This window comes from Rhea pennata, chromosome 3 (genome assembly GCF_028389875.1).
Source record: "Rhea pennata isolate bPtePen1 chromosome 3, bPtePen1.pri, whole genome shotgun sequence".
Taxonomy (NCBI): Eukaryota; Metazoa; Chordata; class Aves; order Rheiformes; family Rheidae; genus Rhea; species Rhea pennata.
This window is the reverse complement of record NC_084665.1, coordinates 55,436,364-55,451,827: the sequence shown is the minus strand read 5'-3', so window position 1 is coordinate 55,451,827 and position 15,464 is coordinate 55,436,364. Positions and strand designations below refer to the sequence as shown.

General features: G+C 37.2%; 1 protein-coding gene across 1 annotated transcript in view; it reads left to right on the top strand.

The window, feature by feature from the left end:
- Nucleotides 1–15,117, top strand: part of EPM2A (EPM2A glucan phosphatase, laforin) — a 43,813-nt gene extending 28,696 nt beyond the window's left edge. The window contains exons 3-4 of the mRNA XM_062573713.1: nucleotides 11,311–11,552; nucleotides 13,189–15,117. Coding sequence (XP_062429697.1) covers nucleotides 11,311–11,552; nucleotides 13,189–13,469 — 523 coding nt within the window. The 3' untranslated portion in view covers nucleotides 13,470–15,117. The remainder of the gene's footprint in view (nucleotides 1–11,310; nucleotides 11,553–13,188) is intronic.
- Nucleotides 15,118–15,464: the final 347 nt, after the last annotated feature.

Genomic DNA, 15,464 nt, shown 5'->3' with positions numbered 1-15,464 from the left:
TGGAGGACAAATTAGTATCCTGCCTCTTTATAGCCACCTCCTTATGTTTGGAAACTCCTATCGTTTTTCTTCTCAGTATTTTCCTTTTGATGTTAGCTCCCCATTCTTTTAGTCTGTTCTCTGAAATCATGCCCTCTAGTTCTCAGCATGCTTTGCTACTCCCTGTTGGGCTCTCTCGCTTTCCTTTTCCTTCTTAAAGTACCCAGTGGATCTATTCCTCCAACTGACAGTTTACCAGTACTGAATAAAATAGAAAAATTATTTTATGGATCTCAGGAATAGTGCTACTACTTAATTGTTCTAGCAGCATTGTCATTTTTACAGTAGTATGATGTTTTTGATTTAAGATTAACTATAAGCCTATCTTTTTGTTAGAACTGTTAGCTAAGGAGTTGTCTCCCATTCTGTCTTTGTGCAGTTGATTGTTCTTGTGAACTGTTCTGTATTTCCTTTTTCTCTCCCAAAGTACCTGTTTTCTTGCTTTCTCTGTTTTCTTGTAGCCATTATTGTGAATACTTAAGACTTTATATGAGACTGAGTTGCTGTTCTGTGATGGTGAATTTGAAACGATACTTGATGCTTGTTGATCGTGCTTGTTGCATTATATTTATAACACTTTTAGATAAGCCTGTGTTCCATCATTTGTGTATGTAAAGTGGTGAGAATGTTTTATTTCAATTTGATTTGGTTTCTAGAGCTGTATTGACTTTTTCTGAAGTGTTAGAGACTGCACACAGCTAGAGATGGTTCAGAAGTGTAGAGAAAAGGTTTTGGAGTTGATTACATTGCCTTACTTCCATACTTGAGCTTAAGCATCGGTTCAGTTGTGGTCAGGAAGGCATTTATGTTTGAGTTAGATTAGCAGGGACTTCATTGCTGTATGTACATTAACAAACAATTCAGTTGAAGAGGAGTGGGTCAGTAGACAAGAGCAGTTGATAGAGGGCTCTTCTCCATTACATGCACTGCCAGAAGGCTTTCTTCAGATTAGATTTAATCTGGCCTTTTAGCATGTGTAATGCTGCTCTTTTGTATGTCTCAGATGATGTTAGCACATCAGTGGCCATTTTCCATAGTAGGCCTTGCATGTGAAGCTTTGTTTCTGTTCCTATTTCATGCCATTTCTGAGTGACACTGTGGTGCTTACTGCCTTTCCCACTCTGTTTGGACAACATCTATTAGAAGACACTGGGGAGAGGGGCATGAACGACTTCATCCTTCATTTCAAGTGGCTGCTCTGGAAAGACATCCTGAATGAACTGATATCTCATCTCTTGGGCCTCTTTTTCCTAAAGAACAAGACATCCATTATGACTTTCTGGGAGCCCATGCCATTGCAGCTGCTTTGCCTCTAATTAACTGAGGGTCATGGACCAGAGAGATGATGTTGTGGATAGCACACTGTTACAGATGTGCCAACAACGCTGTTGGAATCACTTCACCTTCAGACATGAGATGACAAGCAGCAAATACAAGACCTTTGAAGATGAAGAGACACTGTCAAGACCATCTCCTGTGAGCTAATTTAATGAACTTGTCATCCTCACACATTTCAAGAGCTCTTGCCTGTGCTCAGTGTTGACTTCTACTAGTGCATTTAAGCTACGCGTGTGCTGATGGCTCTTCTGGCCGTGTAGCCCACTCATTGCTTTGTACGTGCACATTCCCATGAGGTACAGAGGGGTATTTGGAATGGAGCCTCCACTTTTCATTTCATCCAAGTGGAATCTAGGCTGCAGACACCACAATAACTTCAAGAACCAGTCTGCTATAAGTGAAGACAATTTAAATTAGCTTTAAAACTGCACTGATACCTTAGACCAAGTTGCTAGAGTGCTAGCTTGTGGGATGTGGTTTTCTTCCCAGAGTTGTCTAGGTGTTCTCATCAAATACATTCCCTGCTGTGGCAGGATATAGGATGCTAATAATGCCCTTGATCTCTACTAATACCTTTATGAAATGTTTTGCAATTTTTATGAGTTTCTAATAATAAAACTTCTATGCTCCTTATAGAAAAATGTTTGGGTTTGCTGTGGAAAGGGCAAAGGGTCATGAACAGAAAGCTTTGGGGACCCATCTTAAGCTAAATGTCGCTCATGTGGTTGACTTTATTTTTCAGGTCTTTAACTCGATTATTCAAATGGTTCCTTTTTCTGTATTCCTGGTGCATTCAAAGTTAGGACAGTCAATGAAGTAGAAGTATCCTATGGGCTTCCTCAGACTCAAAAGCAAGTAGAAGATTGAGTGAAGTGGAGGGCTCTGCTTTGGCATTAGCGTGATTGATCCTTGTCTCTTGACCTGAAGAGTGCAGCACATTACCTGCTATTAATGTAAGTGGGTGGGTGAAGTGGGACAGCTACAGCCCTTTTGTGCCACCAGTCAAACCTGAAGGCACTGTACAAATGAAATCGCTTTATATTTGGATGCCTGTATAACCTTACATTGAGATAACTCAAAGGTAAGTTATTATTCTTACTTGTTGTTATCATTTTAGTGCATTGTCGGCTTAAGGTCAAATCTTAATGGCTTGTTCATGCTGCATATCAGCAAATGAGGTAGTTTGCCACATTCATAAGTAAATTTGTGAACATTGAATAAATAAAATATTATTAAGCGTAACACTCAGAATTCAAGGGCTTCAGAAACTTTTCGTATTGCTAAGCTGACAAAAGCGTTGTTCTATAATGATAAAAGCAGGTGTTTCTTTTTAGTTGCCAAGTCTTCTCCCATGTGAGAGGCTAGATAAGTAGTCCAAATTACATCTAAGAAGAAAATTTGCCAGAGCTTAATTAGTTTTCATCACAGTGCCAAATGAGAAAGAAAGGAAAAAAAAAGGAACTACATTGTAGTCTGTTTAATTCTCCTCATTCAAAGCCCTGAGGTAGAATTCTTAACTTAAAAATAAACTGCACTCTTTCAATGGTAAAGTAGAAGAAATTTATAAGCAATGACTTATACTCCTTTTACATTTGGCATTTAGCTAAAGTAATTTTTTTTTCAAAATATAAGTAGTTTTTACAAGGTATGCAGCTGTGTCATTTCAGCAGGGTATACTTTTATCATTAATCAGTGCTTTTTTCTGATGACTTCTGCTAAGGTTATGACCGTTTAATCTATCTTTATTGATAAGAGTGATGTTATTAAGCCTGGTTATTAGATCTTGGTGTTCTGTGAGTTAGACCATAGTATTATCAAACCTTGCTCTCCTAATCTGGCCAACAGCGCTTGTCCACGTGCTGGGCAGTTGAGTGCATCGGACTGTATTCAGTCAATCCTGCTGAAGTCAAGCCTCTCATCACAAAGCCTCAGCCAGCTTGTCTTCTGGAAAGAGACTATCAGTAAATCAGCAGGAGAAGAAATTAAGACCACAGTCATTTACCTGCGTCCCCTGTGATGTGCAATGAAATACCAGCGCCGTAACCCTTCAGTTCTGCATTATTATTTCATTGCTAAGGACTCATTTTACTGAGGGATCTTTCTGACCCCTTTCTTTAAAAAGAATGTAATGAAACCAGAATTCTTGTACAAGATCCAACCAAAGATTAATTTGTTTTGATATCTGCCTCTTTTGCCAGTAATTTGGAGGAAGATTCAAGAATCAAAAAAAGGGGGGGAGGAAGGGGAAAGGGGATCTCTGCCATTTTTCTTACCCCCTTAGCAGTGCTTTATAGCAGAAGCTATATGGAAGTTTGGATTCTTTACCTCTTTCATGTAATGGTACGGAGCACTCTCATTGTACGTGTAATTTTTCAGTTGTTGGGAAACCTAGTTAAGTTCTTGTCCTTGTTGATATTTTTAGGCATTGACTTCCGTAGATTGATTATGAACTGTATTAAAAAGTTTCTTACTAGTCTCATATTCGTTGTTCAGTTTCATTGGATTGCCCTTTGCGCAATTGTTTGAAAGGATAGATAGGGTCACTTCATTTGCTTCTCCCATATTCTTTATCCTTAAGCAGGCATCCAACTCGCTCTTAAATGTGCGACATTCTTAGTCTGTCTTCTTTTGGAAGTATTTTCATAACTAACAACTGAAATATCTTGTGTTTTGAAAGTTTTCATCTTTACTGTATCTTTTTTGATACAGTAAAATAGTTAATAGAAAATTTGAAGTTTAAGTGCATAGAAGGGGATCATTGATTTTTGGAACGTTGTTAGAAGTTTTCCATTGTTTTCAGTTCATTTCTTTGTATAAGCTAATTTTACCACTTACTTTGACCTCATTGCAGTTATATACCTTTTCCCTTTCTGATTGATTATAGTTAATCTAAAACCCAGTGTTGTGTGAGAGAGGTTCAGGTTATTTATTCCAAGACATACTACTGATAAGCATTTATTAATTGTGAATCTCATCTCTCCTATTCTGCATATTCTTCTTAACTAGAACTTTTGAGACCACTGGGAGTTGTGAACAGTAGAATCTTAGATAATTCTGTGTTTCAGGCAGATTTTGCTCTCTCCTTGACTAGACTAGCTTCTTTTGAGAGATCTTAACTTCAAGACAGAATTCCATGTTGAATATAGGTCAGCAATGCCATACTGTCAAAGGACAAGCAGGGAACTATAAACAGGGATATAGCCTTTGGAGCACAAGAAGTAAGTAATCTTCACTGCTGTTCAGCAATAGTAAGGCTTCACCTCTCTCCAGTATTGGGCACAACATCCTAGAGAAAAATGTTAACCAGCTAGAGAGTCCAAAGGCAAACAAAAAGGAGCAAATGTTGTGAATATATGACAAACAAACAAACAAAAAAAAAGATCGAAATAATTGGATTCATTTAATATAAAGAAGACAAAGCTGAAGGAGGATATGTTAGTAATTTTCTGATACATAAAATGATTTTGCAGAGATGAAGAAAATAATCACTTTGTTGTGTCCGTTGTGGAGAAGACAAGAAGTCACAGTGATCATAGACTATTCATACTAGACATTAGGAAAATATTTCTAAAGGCAAGGATAGTCATCAGTGTGCTCTCTACTTGTCAAGCAATATTTGAAAGTGTGCTGATCTTCCACTGGGGAGCAGAATGTGGTCACTTGAAAATCCCTCTCTGTTTAGAAAAGTATTTCAGGATGTTAGGTAGCAATCTAAGTTATTTTTTCTAGATTGCACTGACAAGGTTACAGGAACATTATCTGGATTCTAGCAAAAACTTCTAGCAAGTACTTTTACTGTCACATAAATTCAGGAGAAGAGAACGAGAAAGGCCCAGAAGAGAGATGTCTAATTTGGTACTTTAGGGAAGGTATGCATCCAAATATAAACTCCAATTTGTTGTTTTTTAAGAAAAAAGTCAGTGTCAAAGAAAGGAGCACAAACAGGATGATAGTTGTGGGTCATCATAATCCAGTGGTGTCACTACTTAAAATGTGCCATATCATAAGGCAGAGGGCAGAGAAAAGATGGAGGAGGATCCCAGCTACAGCTGATGGGATTTCCTACATTCTCATTCTAAATACGTCCAAATCAGTACTTTTGGAAGCCTCTTTTGTGTCAAATGAAAGATAGGGAAAGAGAGGGAGGAATTCTTTTCTGACGTTCCCCATCTCCCTTTATTTCTCATCAGATGTTTAATCTTTGTGCTAAGAATTTTTTCCCAGTTTAAATTTAGTTAAAACTAAAACATTGCAATCTTTCAACACAAGATTTTGGTTCAGAGAGATCAACATTTTCCATCAAAAACCCACCTTATCAGAAAATTCTGAACTAATTCCTATTCCAGTGTCATCAGGAGGAGAAACAGAAATGCACTGCGGTTTGAAGTAGTCTCCCCTAGTCACAGTGCTGAGTTACACTTCAGGCCTACAGTTCCCTCCAGCTGCTTGCATGTACTCGTATCAGTGTAATAGCGCTTCTTCAGTACACAAAACACTCCATATACATATGAGCACCACAAAATGCCAGGGGTGAATCAGTCTGAATTATATATATGTTGCTCTTCTGGGAATGCAGAATAAGTGTTGCTGCAAGTTACATGTAGCTGTAGTTGTATGCTAGACCTTTAGGAAATAAAAACCCTAAGGGAGTACACAGCCTTTTTAATTATTTTGTTTGTTGTTTCAGCTAAATTTCTCTGTCTTGTTCTGTATGTATATTAGTACTCATCTTTCTGTCATCAGAGTCTTAGTGGGATATAAGGAAGAGTGTTGCACAGCCAATTGCAGTGAATTGCAAGTTTAACATGAAGCTATGTCTTGAGCTGGCACTAAAAGATGAATCCATCACTTTTCATTTAAAATAATATGCTAGGCCTTGATCAAAAATATTACCAATATAAACAAGTAGAGTGGTTGATGGATTACTCTGTTGCCAATATCCAGTGAAAAATACCTTGGTTTGGCAAAGATCTCTTTCTCGATTAAAGCTGACAACTATAGAGATAAACAGACTTTTGAAATATTGTGTCTGATAGATGTTCTAATGAAATGTGTTCCCAAAAGGCTTGAATCTAGCTCTTTTCTGTAAGAACTGTGACTCGTTAGAAGGGTTGACTGGTTTAAGGAGCGCTTTTAAGATGACTGCTCCAGCTACACTGATGATTGAACTGATCTTGAAATAGTACCTGAGTCATCCCTGTTTACAGCTCAGTATTTTAAGGAAAATTTAAATTGGTGCCAGTTTGTCTTAAACCATTATGAGCAAAAGTAGTACAGCTGCTTAAGGGAGAGTGTAGACATCCATGTTGTGGCGGTGCAGTAGGCAGACAGATGCAATCACTTGGTAATTTCCTCTGAGGCAGGTCACACTTGCTGTGAATCAGATCCCTCAAGCTACAGTTGCTGGATTGGTTCTGTAGTATATATGGAGGCCTAAGATTGAAATGTATGAATGAATGTATCATTCTTTGAGGAATATTTTTTCTAGCAAAAAAAATGACAATCTGCACCATAAAAAAAAGCCAGTGATAATCTTTCATTGCCTCAGACTCATTGTCTTCTTATGGGTAGGAAGACTATTTGTGTATGCATTGATTAAATGGAATTAATTTATTATTTCAGATTCATTCATAGTGAATTGTCATAATTTAATCTAGGCTGTGCAAGGTCCTGGGAGAAGTAGCCAAATGTGATATATATGTGCATCATTAAAAATAATTTAAGCTGGGATGACAATTGGAAAAAAAAAGTGATTTCAGTGTTCCATATTTATTTGCTGTTTGTGAAAAGTTATTGCTGTTTTTCTCAGTTTACAAGTCAAAAGGCAGATTCTTAACATGTGAGTCTTCAGTCTGAGATCTGAAAGTCAAGTGAATAGAGAAGACACCTGTGTAGGTAAACATTTAGTCCTTGTTACCACGAATCTGAGCTTCATTTGCTCATTTAATCCCAAGATGTCTCCTTGAGGTAGATAAATATTATCTCCAGACTACTGATGGGTAACTGAAGCACAGGTCAGAAAGTAGCATTAAAGAAAGGACTTTTAGAAAGGATACAAGATTAAATGTCTCAAGTTAGCTGAATATTTCTGATGTTATTCTAAGTGATTTTTTCATTGCTATACTACCACAACTAAACTGACCACAGGTCTTCTGAGACCAAGCATTGTTTACTGTCCTTAGTCACATAGGGAGTTGACATGAACAATGAAAAAGTGCTAATTTTATGTTAAAATGGAATTCTGAGTAAAATTTTGTTGAAACACCATCCTATTCCCCTATATCTGAGGAATCTGGAGGGAGTTAAATGCTGAAAAGATTATAAGTTTACCAAACACACACAATTTCTGAATGTTTTTTTGAATGGTATGTAAGAGTCACTTAATTTACTGCTAGAAAACCCCCCCACGTATGAGCTGAAAAGCAGCAGCTGTTACCTCACAGCAGTATTACATGACTCTTTCCCATGCCAAATACTGTCCTTGCCAAAATTTAGTTACCTGGTCAAATACAGTTAAAGAAGCAAGACCACATTGGAAAAAGAAAAGTATAAATCACATTTTTAAAGTAAGAAAGAGATGTGAAACTGAAATTTACATTTTCTAGCTTTTTTAATATATATGATTCCTGGTCTTCAGCACAATAAAGCCTGAAGTAGGGTTATCAAAATGAACGTAAAAAATATAACTGTTAAACTCTTCATCGCTTTCTGCACTTGAATTTACACTGATCCTTTTCTTCTAATGTAAGACAAAGTAAAGTTATGAACGAGAAAAAAACCAAATGGAACTATAGTAAAAATAGAGTAAATACAATAAAATTATCACAAGTCTTTTAACTACATTGGCCAATAGGACAGCTCTGCACTATTGTTTTGTGCATGGAATTTCTTTCTGTGCAAAGAGCAGTTAAAGCTAGTCTAGCAATATTACGACTCTGCAGTCATTACAGGTGGGTAAGGAATGGACTTGAAGCCAAAGATCAAGACAGCATTTTGATCCTGTCAAAGGCCAATCTCTAGGAGCTGATCAGAAGACTAATTCACAAGAGTTGTCTGTCCTCAATACAGGCAGATGACAATTGTAGTTTTAGTCATTCTCTGAATACAGCCACTAGCCTGATTACTTACCAGGAAATACAGAGATAGAAACTTGATAAATGCATCAGATTGTTCACTAAATGTGGTTACTATTGCTAGATACAGGAAGTCTCATAATGGCCAAAACCCTTTATGCTACGAAAACAGAATAAATAAATGGTGTATAACCCAGTGATCTTGCAGATAGTGCAGCCAATGATGTTCACCCCCTAAGTAATCTTTGGAGAGAAAATTATAAGGCATTGCTTTATACCTGGAGGCTTTTTATACCTGGAGTGTTTTTAGTACCCGGATTACTACTTAGAATATTGTTTATCTCACAAATGCTTTAGTCGCTCCTGATTCAGTCAAACATTAGAATACACGCTTTTGCTCTCCTGTTGTGGTATTAGTGTATTAGATGTTTCCCCAAACATCAAGCAAATTACACATGTATGAGTCTCCAGGGAACCCTTTGAAGGAAGGATGCTAATGTTCTTGTTCTTGAAAGAATATCCTTGTATTGTTGCGAGGTATCGGCGATGTCATTTTTCTTTCATGGTTATTGAGTGCTGTGGGCACTGTTCGCGTCTAGTCACTCACAAGAATCTGAAGGGCACTTTAACTTGTACCAATGCAATGGATTCCTGTGGCAGAAGCAGCCTGGCAGTTCGTTTTCTCTCTCTCTCTCTCTCTCTCTCTCTCTCTCTCTCTCTCTCTCTCTCTCTCTCTCTCTCTTTTTTTTTTTTTTTTTTCAGATTAGGAGCTGATTTACTGTAGGGTTAGCAAATAGGAAGTGGGGCAGTGAGGGAGCTGCTGCAGTGAGCCTTTGCTAGTCATAGGCCCCTCTGATCGGTGGGAATCTTCTAGTTGATTATGCTAGGTTCAGGGCAATTTTGTGAAGCTCCCTTCCGGTATCAGCATGTGGGTTTGTGCCTTGAGCATAATGATAATACAGAACTGTTGTGCTTTATTTGATTTTCTTCAAAGTGCTATGGAGTCCATTGTTGACTGAATATTGATACTTAATAAATGAACTGAATTAAATTTGTAGCATACGAAATTCAGAGCCTATGTATTAGAGCTCCTTTCTATGTCATTTCTCCTTTAGAAAGGCAATGTTCAGTAGTATAAGCAAAGTGACAAAGGAAATGACTTTAACGTGTTAATCTTAATTTCTAAGATAAAGCTTGCTTAGTGCTTAGGAATAAATGCATTTTCTGCTTACAGTGAGAAGTATACTTGTGATAATCTAGACTAGGACGTGGATGTGAAACACTTAAACTAAACCAAATCTCTTCAAGTGACCTCACATTCATAGCTACATAGCTGAAATGATTATTTTTACATATATGTAATCAATGTGTAATCTATTTACTCAAATTATCAGGATTTTATTCACTCTGTGATCTGGGAATTTGGGACCTGGATGCAGTATACCAAGATCAAGTTCTTTGCCTCACTGAAATTGTTGTTTTAAAGACGGTGTTTGTGTAGCTGATACATCATTCATTGTGGATATAGCTGAAATAGAGTAAATACTGGTAACAGGTAATCCCTGGAGTGAATTTTTCTTTATGGAAATCTTTCAGTAGTAATGTAGCAGGATTTAATCATTGTCAATCGCAGAGCTTAATTAAATGCTAGTAAGCACTTATTACTGTGATAGTCCTATCAAACAGAAATAGCTACCTGATGACTTAAGAGTTGTTTATGTGAGTAACTGCTTCTCAATAAAAATAAAAGTTCCCTCATTTGTCCCTGTGATTAAAATTGGAAAAAAATTCAGGAAATGCATATTATTTTATTTTATTTTATTTCTGAAGATCTTGTTTTCATTGTAGTTTGGGTTCAATTTTTTGCATTGAATAATGTTTGCAAAGTTGTATATGCTCTTGTGTGTGCATGTTTTGTTTAGTTTGTGGATTGCGTGTTCAAAATAGACATTTATGCATACAAAAGACCAATTAAGTAGACCACTAATAATTTGTGCATGTAAATTATCCATTTTAGATACCATCATTTTAATTCCATGTGCAGATTAAAAATCCCCATTTGAAAAAATGCTCTTAATATTTCAGTTTATTTTTATATTAAAGTCTACTAAGATATATAGTATTTTTATGATAATTAATCATGAGCAAAACATAGAAGTCTTGGAAATTCTAGGTAAATACCAGAAATATTGATGTTGCTCCATCTTAAGCATATCACAAGTTTTGTTGCAAAAATTCTGGTTCTTCAAGCCTTGAGAGAACTAGACATATGTTGTAATTCTGTGTTTGGTTTCCACGGAACTCCACAAAGTCAGAGGAAAATGAGGAAGATGGTTATTCATTCATTTCTGAGTTTTCTCACAGGGGGGTGGCGTAAGCTGTTTTTTTTTTCTACTTTCCCCATTATAATGATAGCTACAAAGCTGGAAGAATTCACTGCATTTGACTTACTACTAAAGTAATTTGGTTTTGGATTGCATGAATCAATTATGTCTTATTTTTTTGTGCAAATTGCATAATTCTTCAAAGTTTTCTTATACTAATCTGTGATGTTATAAGTTTCCACTGCAAGATTGATGGTGGATGCCTTTGCGATATGTGCTACTAATTATGATCTGAACTTTTTCTCAGAGTATCTGGCTCTTTGTGGTAAGTTAGAAGTTTGATTCTCAGCATCAAACATTACCAACCAAACTGTAATGAAATAAGAAACTCTTTGTTGCATGGCATGAAAAGAGTGTGCTTAACAGTGTTCATGTGATGATGCTAAGCAGGTTTTGAGCTGGAATGCCACTTGATTTGTCAGTTGCTTTGTTAAAATATTTTAATCAAATCCACTACGATGTTTTCTCAATGTTAGAATTCTGCCAAACATCTGGCTGGGAAGTTGCCCTCGGCAGGTGGAGCATGTGACTGTCAAGCTAAAACACGAGCTGGGTATTACAGCTATAATGAACTTCCAGACCGAATGGGATATTGTGCAGAATTCCTGGGGTTGCAACCGCTACCCAGAACCCATGAGCCCTGAAATCCTCATGAAACTATATAAAGAGGAAGGTCTTGCCTATGTCTGGATGCCAACCCCAGACATGAGCACTGAAGGTAATGCTGAGACCAATCTTGCAGCTAAATTAACAGTAATAAAACCTTTTAGTTACTAATCTGTCTTTCCCTTGGCTGATTTTCTTGTGTAATTTTTTTGTGTAAAAATATAGCTAGAGCACAAGGTGTAATTTTTGAGTGTTGTCTGTAACAAATTATGTATACTTTGTTGTAAGTGGAGAGGCCAGCTATAGTACTCCCTAGCTGGCAGTAGATGTGTGTTTGAGTTTAAAGCCATCTGACATTGATAGCTGTTTGATTGTTTTTGCTTTCGGCTTGAATTCAGCCTGTATAATGAAAATAGGCTGTGTAGGTGGAAGACTGCAAGCCTGTACAACAAGACAGCTTGGTATCCTTGCTGTTTTAAAATGGAGAGACAGCATTGTATATCTGTCTTTGCCATTCCCTTCCCCCTAAAAGCCATTTTTTCTTCTCTATAGTATTGCAGCAGGATGACTGTCTATATGGTCATTTATATAATGGCTTTCAATTAATTAAGGGTATACATAGGACATTCTTTTATAACATAAAATATATATTTTTTTTAATTATTCCATCAGCTCAGCTAAAATAATATCTTGTTTTCAATCAGGAGGTTAGAAAATATGCTTATTTTTGTGTGAGTAGCCTATGAGTAGACTAGAAACTTTCAGTAGAATGAAATACTGCAGCCACAAATACAGAACTGTCATAAAAGTGATAGGACATCAGGGAAGACAGGAGACCTTAAAACAGGGATTTGAAAGGCCTTAACATCCATGCTCATCTGCGCCATGAGGAAAAGTCAGGCTTTGATGTTTGCAGTTTCAATTCCCAGGGCAATAGGGAGAAGGAGATCTGGAAATAAGGTATATTCATCCCTTTGGAAGTGAAAGCCTGCTCTGTGTTGTTTAACCATATGTTTGATAGATAATCAAATAGTAACTGTGTTGAGCTCTAAAGGAAAACACTCTTCCATTCTCCCTCCCTTGTTGTTACTAAACTGTTGACCATCCCTAGAAGGTTTGGGAAGGTGGCAGTACCTAGATAGCTTCACAAGCCTCTAGTGCTAAAAACATTTCAATTTTGACTTTCTAACTTCAGTGTTATATAAGATGTGCTGTTTGATATAATTTGCTGCCTTACCTCAGTCCTGTGAAAGTGAATCTACCACACACATTCAGTGTTAATCATAATGTATTTTTGGAGAAGACTTGGCTATTTATATGGATTTTGTCTCATCTGGGCTTATGATGCAAGAAGAAACAAATGTTAGGGTGGAAGCTCATTAAAAAAAAGTAGAATACAGCAGGTTTTTAAAAGATGTTAGCAACTGGCTATCCAGTGCTTAGTACATTTTAAAATCAAACTCTTTAAAAGTATGGAAGTACACATGTTCAAGATCACAGTCTCTTTTGAAAACTTTGTTCATAGCTTGTTTAGGAAGATACTCAATTTCTGGTTCACCAGAAAGTCTGCATACACACACAGACCTACATGGGTCCTATTTCCCTACCAGTGTAAGAAAAGAAACTAGCTTTAGTAAATTTTTTGCTTGCTACTGTGATTCACTGTGCATAGAATTATACAGACATAATCTCAGCCATGAACATAACTTCCTCAAATGCAAATGAATGTGTCTTGTTTTTAATCTTAGGAAGAATACAGATGTTGCCACAAGCTGTCTGCCTTTTGCATGGGCTACTTGAGAATGGTCACACTGTCTACGTTCATTGCAATGCTGGTGTTGGCAGGTCCACAGCTGCTGTCTGTGGCTGGCTGAAGTACGTGATGGGATGGAGCCTGCGGAAAGTGCAGTACTTTGTGGCTTCCAGGAGACCAGCTGTCTACATAGATGAAGAAGCTCTGATTCGTGCTGAAGATGATTTTTACCAGAAATTTGGACCTCTTCATTCCTCATGCAAACTTCAAAACTAGAAAAGGAGAAGAGGTGAAGGAAGGTGAAGAGGGATCCTTACATGTCAACCCCAAGGATTTAGAATTCATGAGTCAGACTCCTATCTCTCCTCTTCAGATTACAGGCTTGTCTAAAATGTCCAGAGAATTTTGCTAAAAAATGCCTCTGAGTGATTTTTTTATTTGCCTTTTGTAAGCTGGTATGATTCATGCTTTCAAGCCTTTTGCTGCAAGTATGAGAGGTGGAGACTCTGTAAAGGAGAAACAAAGATTCTCATGTAATTTTTTGGCCATAGGAACTGAGGTTTTAGGGTAGACACCAAATAAGAGAAGACTTGAGGTAAAATAATGAAAGTTGGCAATATTACAGTGATAAGAAAGTGAAGGTGTTCTCTGAAACACAGATATGAAGGTTGACTGGATCAACATTCAGGTTAGGAGGGAGCTGATAGTCAAAGCTGCTCAGGTATTTCAGTTAGAGTGCACATTTTTGAAGTGTTTTGTAGTGATTTTGTAAAGAAATTGTATTAATGGGAAAGATCAGAAGGAAATGGATTTTTCAACTGTATTTCTTAAATGTTAAATATTATGAGTTATAATTATGTTCTTTAACAATATTGAAGTTATGTTGGGATGTGGCATGAAGAGAGGAAACGGTTCTGTTCATGCAGACTTACTCTATTGCAAGGCAGAACTATTGTGTTTTGCATTATCCTAGACTGTGAGATCTCTAAGTCAAAGATACATTTTGCTCTTCTGGTCTATGCAGTGTTGTACAATGGCATCTCTAGGTGCTATGTCAGTCTAAATGGTAACCCCTAAAGTAAAACAGAATGTACAGGAGGAACTGGTTGCTGAGCTTCTAGATACAGTTCTTGCTGAAATACCAAGAACTAGACTGAAATTCTGAGCCACAAGCTCTGTTTTGGTGACCTAACTGAATTTCTTCACTCCAGCAAGAGTCTCTTGTTCTTGGGCAAGCAGTGTGTGGATATTCATAGATGCTAGATTTAGCCCAGTGAACCTAATGCTGGGCTATCTCCGTGGTGAATGGAATAAATATGCTCTATAGGAGCAAAAGAGCAGCTCTATAGAGGGGTTCTCAGGAGCTTAACCCCAGTTGCCTAATGTTGGCTTTGTAGATGATTAACATTTTACAGTGATGTTCAGTCCCTTAGCTAAACTAAGCAATGGCACTAACAGCATCCAGCCCTGCTCAGATAAAACCAATTTGCTGTAGTTCAGGGCCAGGACAGAGGAGAGGGAAAGCATTCCTCAAGAAACAGATTGAAGATTAAAGATGCATAAATATTAAGAAAATAATTTCTATAGGTTTATTCTTCAGTGCAATCTCACCTTTTTCAGCCAAACAACTTGTCCCTCTAAGGTTCAGTCAATGCCAGAGTAGTTCAGCTGATACATATTGATTACCAGAACTTAATGGAGAAACTGTTAGATGTGGACTATTTATGGAGAATATTGCGCATTATACAATACAATGTTTTATTTATCTTACACTTCAATTGTCTTCAAAAGGAAAAATGTTAATTTAAATTATTTTAAATGTGTGGTTTTGATCATGGCTTTGTTTTCTGCTTTGAAATAATGTTGCCTATTTAAAAAGTGGATGAGGAAAGATCACAGTTAAATAAAAACATCGGGACAATTACAGCAGTCTACATTGTCTTATGTCTTTGCCTCTCAGTTTCACAAATAGCAAAAAGTGCTGTGATTGATATTCGTATATAGAGGTGGAACCAGCCAGTTACCACAGAAGCTGTCTTATTTCTTATCTCCTATGCTGTGTCAGTTTTGACCGGTTGTTGCCAAGGAAATCTTGGAAAAGAGGGCACAGCAAAGATAAGTGAGTATAAAATGAACATGGCACCTCTGGTATCTGCGAAGAACAAAAGAAGGGGTTGTTTCTCTTAGCTGGTCAGTGCTGCTCTCTGGCTGCTGCATAAGTGAGGGTAAATGTTCAGAATTACAGATGATCTCCCAGGAACGCCCAAGAGT